At 40.3% G+C, this 9,920-nt stretch overlaps 1 protein-coding gene across 1 annotated transcript; it reads right to left on the bottom strand.

The window, feature by feature from the left end:
* Positions 1–362: 362 nt before the first annotated feature.
* Positions 363–8,228, bottom strand: LOC147127734 (uncharacterized). The gene is made up of 2 exons (XM_086020347.1): positions 7,804–8,228; positions 363–2,743 (listed from the first exon to the last, which is right to left on the bottom strand). Exons 1-2 carry the CDS (start codon positions 7,925–7,927, stop codon positions 1,491–1,493), a joined length of 1,377 nt encoding a protein of 458 aa, XP_085876473.1. The 5' UTR covers positions 7,928–8,228; the 3' UTR covers positions 363–1,490.
* Positions 8,229–9,920: the final 1,692 nt, after the last annotated feature.

The raw sequence follows: 9,920 nt of genomic DNA, 5'->3' as shown, positions 1-9,920 counted from the left end.
CTGCGACTGGCTGGCGACCAGTTCGGGGTGTAGTCTGCCTTCGCCCATTGACGGCTGGGATAGGCTCCAGCAATTCCCCGTGACCCTGTATAGGATAAGCGGTTTGGAAGATGACATAACATGAAATATGAGCAAAATTCAACCGTTTTAGGGTGGAGGCCAATTTGTCACTTCGGTCAACTGGAAATGACATCACAGTTGCTCAGGGCTCGGGTAACGACCAATCACGCCTCATTTATTCTATGAAATTGAGCCATGATTGGTCGTAACAACCTGAGCACTGAGCAAATGTGATATTTTCAGTCGACAGAAAGTGGCAAAATGGCTGCCCCCTGAGATGGCCAAAAACGGGTCGATTTGACTACACAGACACAACACATTTTATTCTTTATTGTGGCTACCTGCCTATGAACAAAAAGGCTTTTGCTTGTTGTACATGAAAATTCTCTGTTGAAGCACGAACGGGACGACCTTGGCAGATAAGTCTCGTCCATGCACAAGTACCTCTTTGTTTTATGATTGCTCTGTTCCTGTAAATAGTCTCCTCCCTGCCAGCATAAGAATCCTCCCATGATTATTTTTCTACGCACTCAATCACAGACCGCAAGACTGTTCTTTTAGACTAGTCCATTATTGGAATGACGAACTTCATTTGGGAAAAAAAAAAAAAAAATCCAACTATCAACTATGCACTTGAACTGGTTCATTTTCAAATTTGTGAGCTGAACTTTGAACTGGTTTGCATAAAAAGTGAACATTCCCAACACTGCAGATAAAGCAATTTTAAAAAGGGGATTATGATACCAATATTAAAGAAATTTTATATATGCATTTAAATTGAAATAATTTGGGTAATTGATTTATTGTAAAAAAAAAAAAAAAAAAAAAAAAAAACTACACATGCAGTACATTCACCTTAAAAGAAAAATCCAGCTATCTTAATTAAATCAGTTCGCCAACTGATCTCCAGGCCTGCCAGATGGGCGCTGACCTTCAAAAACCATTGAGAGATACTGGGACAACTTTCTTTTCTCTTTCTTGCTGTTCTTATAATTTACCTTCTTGTTCTGTTGTTCCTTTCATATTTTGACAATTTAATTCAGGCCAGTTGATCAAGTGGAACAGGTGATTTTCTTGATGATTGCTGAAAAGGGTGATGATTTCATTTGCAGTTTCTTCTCACTCCTTTTCCATTGTATACGATTAAAAACACAACCAAAAAGCATAACAATCACAAATGTTACAGGCAAAGACATTTGACATCTGATTTCATTTACGATTCCTATACACTATAGGAAACACTAAAAATAAATAAATAAAAAACTTCACTATTACAATAGTCCTTCTGTCACTGACAAAATTGGCTTTGTGTCAAGATCTTTGCAAAACTCAGTATATCAAATTTTAGTCATAATCATTAAAACCTTTACAGCTGAGCACAAGGAGTCAGTTCCTCCAGTTTTTTGTTTTTGTTATATTTTTGTGAAGATTCAAGGATCGCTGCTATTCTCACCAACACACTTGTGTTTCTCAACGTACTGATCAGTGGAAAAACGTTTAGTACAAACACTGCAACTGAATGGTTTCTTCCCAGTGTGTGTTCTCGTGTGCTTTATTAAATAGGACTTATGAGAGAAACCTCTGCCACAATCTAAGCAGAAAAAAAATTTCTCTCCACTGTGTGTTCTTGTGTGCCTTGTTAAACTTGACTTCGTGGAGAAGCTTGTGCCACAAATTGAGCAGGAAAAAGGTTTTTCTCCACTGTGTGTTCTTGAGTGCTTTATTAAATCGGATTTATGAGAGAAGCTAATTCCACAAACTGAGCAGGAAAAAGGTTTTTCTCCACTGTGTGTTCTAGTGTGCTTTATTAAATCTGATTTATTAGAGAATCTTCTACCACAATCTAAGCAGGAAAAAGGTTTCTCTCCACTGTGTGTTTTTATGTGTTCTTTTAAACTTGATTTTTTAGAGAAGCTTTTGCCACAAACTGAGCAAGAAAAGGGTTTTTCTCCACTGTGTATTCTTGTGTGTTCTGTTAAATTTGACTTTGCAGCGAAGCTTGTGCTACAAATCGAGCAGGAAAAAGGTTTTTCTCCACTGTGTGTTCTTGTGTGTTTTGTTAAATTTGACTTTACAGAGAAGCTTTTGCCACAAATTGCACAGAAGAAAGGTTTTTCTCCACTGTGTGTTCTTGTGTGTTGTGTTAAATGTGAATTGACAGAGAAGCATTTGCCACAAACTGAGCAGCAAAAAGGTTTTTCTCCACTGTGTGTTCTTGCGTGTTTTGTTAAACTTGACTTTAGAGAGAAGCATTTGCCACAAACAGAGCAGGAAAAAGGTTTTTCTCCACTGTGTGTTCTTGTGTGTGCTGTTAAAGACCACTTTGAACTTAATGTTTTCCCACACTGAGAACATTCCCAGGATTTGTCATCAGTGTGACATGTCTTGTCACCTTTAGCTTGTTCATCATCATCATCATCATCATCATCATCATCATCATCAGTGTCAGCAGAGTGTAATGATGTGTCATCACGATGTGCTTGTGATGGTCCCCAGTAGTCACTTTCCGTTGTCGCGCGTTGACTTGAGCTGTTGCTGCTTGGAGGCTCTGCCCCTCTGTCCTCATCTTCACTCTTTAAAGTGACAATGGGCAGTGGTGACGTGATCTCTTCCTCCTCCTCCTTTTTGATGTGAGTGATGTCTGGCTCCTTTTGCTCAGGACGAAGATATTTTTCACTGAGGTCTGCAGGACACAAAAAGACAAACACACATTTGGTTTGGTCAAGTCAAACCTCAGGCGGTGACTTTAATGTTGTGTATTATCGTTTCTACAGTGCTACCTTGACTTGTGCCCACTGCACACAGAGTGATGCGTGCGATCCCTACTTAGACCCGACTATCGGAAAAAAAAAGAAAAAAAAAGAGAGGGCTGGCTACTCAACCCCTCACATGTATTGATTTGATCTATGGGCACCCCGGGAAGTGATATGAAATTAAAATTTCTGTTGTTCTCTTGTAAAACAAGACAATTGCGTTCCAAATTATTGTGCAAATGAGTTTTTTATAAATAGTCCATTCCAGGGGTCAACAACTCCGGTCCTCAACTGCCAAACGTCATTTGTTGAATTTGCAGCATTAGGAGGTTGTATTTGCTTAAATCAAAAGCTGTTTCAATCCAAAACATCTGATCAGGTCAATTTACATTTGATTATCAGACTTCGACTTTGATAGCAGCTTTGCAAGTCTTGCATCCATTGAACTTGTGAGTTTGTTCAGATTGCCTGCTTGATTTTATCTGCAGGATATCAGAAGAGACTCCTGAAGCTGTTGCTTGGGTGTGGACTGCCTCCCCAAGTAGGGTTGTCAAAAAAATGGATACCTTAATATTAATCAATATTAAATCGAGTATAGATTCAAGATATTCAATTGCCTTGGTATCAATACTTTTCAGTCTCACAGCCTCATTCTGATTACGCTGACACGCACAGTCCTCCCAGACGCCAATGCTGTCGCTGTGTACACCAGTGTGCGGGAAATAGACAAAGAAGAAGCTGCTTCCTCCAATCCGTTCACAACAAGCCTCAGACCACCTCTGACCCGCAAAACCAAAACGTATCAAACTAAAATGGCAACAGCAGGATCACAACCCATTTTACTTGAACATCCAAAATGTAAAAGTGCTTTTTAGAAATACTCCGGGTACGACGGCAACGAGTCGGGAAAGCCAACAAACTGTGACCAGCCCGTCCGCAAGCATTGCTACAAGGCAGTCGCCACCAAGTCAAGTCGCAATTTGTCGCACGACAAATTTGGCCAAATGTGAAAGATAGACACACCAAACTCTACAAAGAAATGAAACAGGTGGGTAAGTATATGTTTATGGTTACTAGTGAGCATATATCGGGTTGCAACATCAAAAAACTGCTTGGTGCCGTTGACGCTAAACGCTATCTGAAAAAATATTTGGAACACTAAAGCTAACAGTTAGCTTTGTCTATTTTTATGTCCATTGTGGCACTTTTAGCAAAGCTTATTTGTCTCCATTTTACACGTAATATGTGGTAATGTTGTTATCAGACAGAGACCAGCCCACATGGAGAAGTTTAAAGTTGCATTACACTTGGTCTGATAAAGCAGTACATCCACAAATAAAGCTTGCTCCACAGAGTTCCAATTTCACAGTCCAGCCATTCAATCCAAGGAATTTCTTTTTTTTTTTTCACATTTTTTTTTTTTTTCAAAAGAGGGTCTAAAAATCTCTGGCAGTGAATGAGTTAATGTTTACAAAAATGTAAGACAATAAAATTGCATTTGTTTGTACTGTGACAAACAGTGTTGGGGGTAACGCGTTACAAAAGTAACGCAGTACAGTAATACATTACATTTAGGCAGTAACGACGTAATGCAACTTGTTACTCCGATTTTTTTGGGTAATATTATTAAAGTTACTGAGACCGGTAACGCGTTACAAATTTCAGGACCTTAATGCATATGTTGACATCATTTAACAAGGAGGTCCGTTCATAACATCACTTAATGTTAAGTCATTACTTCCAGTAATACTTAAATAAAAAGTTCTTGTCACACTTGGAGCTTCACGTAACAACGTCAGTGCGCATGTCAACTCTCCACCTAGCGATTCGCTTGTCTTTACACCATTGACAATACCTAAGAGGGCTGAGAAGTTATTGTTTGTGGCAATAATCACTGTCATGGTTTCATAAAATAAAATGCAAATCATAGACACAAAATATAAGCAGGAACAAACCTAAGTAAAACGAAGCGAATAAACTGCCAAAAATTAAGTCACTGTGCTTTTTAGATATGATTTAATGAACTTAGTGCCATATGTGAAACGTAGTGTTTCTGATTGGATGTTCACAATCAAAATGCAAATCATCTGCCGGTGACAAATGACGTCACGCTACGGCACCATCAATCGGACAAACTACAATAGACGCCATTATTAGAGTCTGATGCGCTCGTTTCTTACTTACCTTTTTTTTTTTTTCAAATCACCTTGAAACTTTGTCTCCATGTAGTAAAAGAAAATTACAACTAACTGAACTTTCAATTATTATAAATAGAAAAAATAATAATGAAAAAGGAAAAAACATCAGGTCAGTTTTGACTTCAATACATATTTTTGCTTTTATTACACATGCCCTGTCTGTGTGTTTCTATCTATCTATCTATCTATCTTGTTAGACCAATTATCGATTATATGTTATGCATCACTACTATTTGTGTGTAAATGGCAAATGGACTGTCATTTGTATAGCGCTTTTCTAACTTGGTACTCAAAGCGCTTCACACTGTACCTCATCTACCTCCTGATGACGCAGCATCGGGAGCAACTGGGGGATCAGCATCAGTAGCTCAAGGATACTTCAACATGGTGACAATGGCCGGGGATTGAACCCACAACCTGCCGGTTGGGAAAGGGCCACTCTAACACTGAGCCATGCCACCCCCGGTGTGTAAATTAATTTGAGAATAACGATAATTTCATTTGTGGTTTACAGTCTGTGATTATTTATTTACTGGACAAAATATCAGTTCCAACATTTATATTTAAAAAATAAATCTTATTGATACAAATATTGATCAAAGGTAGTGATGTCCCACCACACCATAGAGTTGAAACATTTAATATTATAGACCACACTATATAGTTAAATATGCTCATAAGTTAACTTTACCAGATAGAGTATGGCAGCAAATTTTGCATTTTCCTTTTAAGGTCTTGAAATCATTATTAAATATATGAATCCCCGATTTTTGAAAAAGTAACTTAATCTTGAGTAACGCATCACTTTGCAAATAGAGTAATATTGTAAAGAAACATATTTCTTTCACATGCAAGTAACTAGTAATATGTAATATATTACATTTTGGAAGTAACTTGCCCAACACTGGTGACAAAGATATCTTGATTGCTGAATTGATGAGTGTTACTCAGAGCTGGGCACTTGACCATTTTTTGCCGGTCCGGCCGCGACCCTCCACCCTTGACTTGGGTACCCTTCCGGCCGCGACCCTCCGGCCATATTCATAAACATTGTCGGCCCCCCGACCCAAAAAAAAAAAGGCGTCCGTGATTGACGGCGTTGCGGGAGAGACGCTAACAGCAGAGGCCTTTTAAGGATCATTAGCTGGCTAATTTACTATTCAAACCCGCTGTGGACACGCTTAAAATGCGCCAGTCGTATTTACCCAACTGCGTGCTTCCTTGCATTGCGAGCCCCGCGGTTGGATTTGTCGTATTGTATAATTATTTGGGTCCAATAATTATAGAGAAGAGTCGTAGAAGAAGAAGTCGCAGCAGTCGTAGTCAAGTTATTTATTTTGCACGCTTCCCCTCCTTCCCGGCCTTCAAAATAAAAGCATACCAGCAAACCACTATACACTGCAGGTTTGATATGGCGTATTTCCGGAATTAGTGAACGCCAGAAAAAGTGCATGAACTCCACCTTGATGTGCTAGCGTCTGAATATACTCATGGACACAAATTGTTTTGAAACAAGTCTTGGGCGTCGCTTCAAAAAGACAGAGACAACAATGCATATCGTCCCTGCTACAACCATAAAGGGATGACTAGACGATGCATTTAATTTTATTGCAAAAAGGTGGCGGCTAAGGGGGAACATGGGTGAGTAGCTTGTGTTACTTTGAGTGATGGGACTTTGCAGCGGCAGCAACGAGCTACATGGCTCATCTGTCTCCGTGTGGGATACTGTATGTCATCGCAACATGTGAGACAGCAACGTGCGCTCAAGCGTGTTTGTATTTCCTCATAGTCACATCACGTAACCCGCGCCTCCCACCTGCAACTGGGGCATACCATTACAAGAGGGGGCGGAGGGGCAACACCATAATCCCTATAACAGCAGTTGTCGCTTGCGCCGACGCGGGAGTAGAAAGAAGCCTAAAAAGAAGCCTTTCACCAAGTAGGCTGAGATGATTTTTGGCCGCCTCGCGAGCACGTCACACGCATGAGGGCCAATTATTGGGCTGGACTAAAATCAACTTCCGGCCATGCTTAGTCCAGCCATTTAAAAAAATTTGTCACCCCCCACCCCAAAAATGGGCATCCGGCCGGGCCGGAGGGTCCGACCGGCCCAGGGACGGACTGCCCAGCTCTAGTGTTACCCATTTAAAAATTAAACCTAAAACATGTTCAATAAGGTGATTTTTTTCCCCACAGTGGTAATGAAATCGTTATAGAGTAGTTTTTGCTAGTATCGAATCGAGGTTAAAAAAAACTGGTATCGTGACAATACTATTCCCAACCTCTTCAATCTTTGCTTGAGGATGCTCAAACGGTTGTGAACGGGCTTGACGTCAGGGGACGACGGGGGCCACACCATGACTTTCTCCCCATTTATGTTCAAAGCTGTCAAAGATGCAGAAGTATTCCTTCCATAAGGAATGGCTTGAACAAGATATAAAGCCCAGAAAATGTCAAACGTTGTATAGTCAGTTTGATTTTATACTGCAAAAACAAAACAAACAAACAAACAAACAAAAAAACATGGGGTTTCCCCCCTCAACTAATGGTTATTCTTTGGCACACATTTTCTGGACTGATTCAATTTGCCATGAACAAATGTTCAACAGACCTGCATGTAAAAGGAAATAAATAAAAATAAAAAGTCAAAAATCTTGAAGGAATTTTCCCCCTTACAACTTCACCTGAACATCATTGCCATACACTAGTAAACAAGATTACCGATACATTGAAATACAAACACATGATGCATATTTTTAACGATCGAAAGTCAGAGTCAGAAGTGTACAAACCTGCTTTGTGCAGCACAAAACGAGGCTGCTTGCAAATTTCGTCCAGCGGTTGAAGATGTTGCTCGTTCTCTTGTTTTACTCCACAAAGTTCCTCTTTGTACTCTGGTGTCGTTCTTGCACCCATTTTCACATGACAATCCCAACAAATTCGTACTCTATTTCAGCTTAGCGATGTGTCGTGTGCTTCTCTTTGTTAGCGGTTAGCGAGCTAAGCTAAAATAAATAAGCTAACTAGGCCGAGAAGCATAAACACACGCCTGGAGGAGTTAATCAGGACACAAAGACCTAATTAATCAATGACGTCAATGGCATGGACGTCCTGTGTGGAGGCTGCGGTCCGTCCGACATTGTGCCCAGTAAAACCAAGTGCAGTAATTTACTGACGCTAGCTGTAGGGGTTGAGTGACTCGAGTCAGCCCATTACGTCACTTCCGGTTATGCCGCGACCGCTGCATCATGTATGCCTCAATCAAGGCTACTGCCTTTGCATTCCACATTCCCTCGGAAGATGTCGCGACTCCATTCGACCTGCTGCCGCTGCTGTTTCTCATCCCACGGCATCGAACGTTTTCATAAACGGCTTCGTTTTGTTCTTATGCGTTTACAAACAAATTATTCTTGTCAGAGCTCAATATACACCATTAAAATATATAGAAACATACCACCAAATTCCCGGTGCAGACTATTTCTAACATATTTTCTCCTTTTCATGGTGAGCTTTGTACACTATTAGCGTGTAAGATTTATTTATTTATTGTACGAGTTTGATTGACTGTCGTAGCAGCTGCATTTCCACATTTGCCCAGGAGATGTCGTGACTCCATCCATCCATTGTCTATACCGCTTATCCTCACAATGGTCCACACCCCCACAATGGTCCACACCCCCACACACACACACACACACTCACATAGACAATACAAGTTCATAGTGTTCCAGCTGTTTTCGCTCCCCTTTCCCTTAGAGCTGGAACACCTTTGTTATCAGGGACACCGAAGAATAATAAAAAGAAAGGGGGCGCAGGAGCCGGGCAGAGCGTTTTAGGAACTGTAATCGTACACTTCCCTGCGCTCTCCTTGCAAGTAAAAAGACAATATTGTTGTGGAATGTCTTCTCTCCTCATTGTGTGCATTGTTTATGAATGTCTCACTTGGTGTGAACCTGACATTAAATTGGTCCTTCGAGCCGGATCCCTATATGCCGGAAGGTTTCCAGCTGTCGAGTCAACCTCCAGGTAAAGTCCGTGGCCACGGCTCTAAGACCCTTTGTGGGACTGGTTTTTGGCTCCACTTCTGGGAACTGAAGGCTGACGGGAAGCCGGAGGAGTGAAGACATCTCTGGGTGAGTAGGAAACTCACGACACTGGATGAGTGAATTGCGAGCTGGTAAAAAAAAACCTTGCCCTGGTAAAGTAGTAAGACAGAGTAAGTCTATAAAACTGTAAGACAGAGTAAGTCTATAAAACTGTAAGACAGAGTAAGTCTATAAAACTGTGAGAGTAAGTCTTTAAAACTGTGTAAGCCTTGAGAATACTAGTCGATGTAAAGTTAAAAGACAGAGTAAGTCTATAAAACTGTAAGGGCGACGGTGTCCTGTATGGACTTAAACTCCGTGAAAAACGCTGCTAAAAGTGTGACTGTGTAAACTGTGTGAGTGAATGTAAACAGGATTGTAAGTGACAACTTTGTGTGGACGCAATAGGCAAGAATCCTCCGCCACTTGTGGTAGAAGCTTGAGGATTGCCACACACTGGGTTGATTGTCACCCTGTTTTAAGGTAAAAGTCAGTATAGGACACCCTAGGTGTCATAAAACTGACTCTAGGAAAAAAAAAATGAAAAAAAAGGGAAAAGTTAACAGTAAAATCGGTGATAAAAGTGATCCTACACAAAACCTCGCATGCAAAGATTGGACATTTGTGGAGTGTCACTGTCCTTCCAAAATACAACACTTAAACCTTTGGATAACAAAATATGGCTTTGCTGGCCAGCTTAAAAAAAGAAAATAGCAATAATAATAACAATAATAATAATAATAATAATAATAATAATAATAATAATAATAATAATAATAATAATAATAATAATAATAAAGGATGGCGAAGGCCTGTGTACACTT

Source organism: Filicampus tigris, chromosome 21 (assembly GCF_054856515.1).
Source record: "Filicampus tigris isolate MCC_2025a chromosome 21, RoL_Ftig_1.0, whole genome shotgun sequence".
NCBI lineage: Eukaryota > Metazoa > Chordata > Actinopteri > Syngnathiformes > Syngnathidae > Filicampus > Filicampus tigris.
The sequence above is the reverse complement of the archived record's forward strand: the minus strand, read 5'-3'. Positions and strand labels throughout refer to the sequence as shown.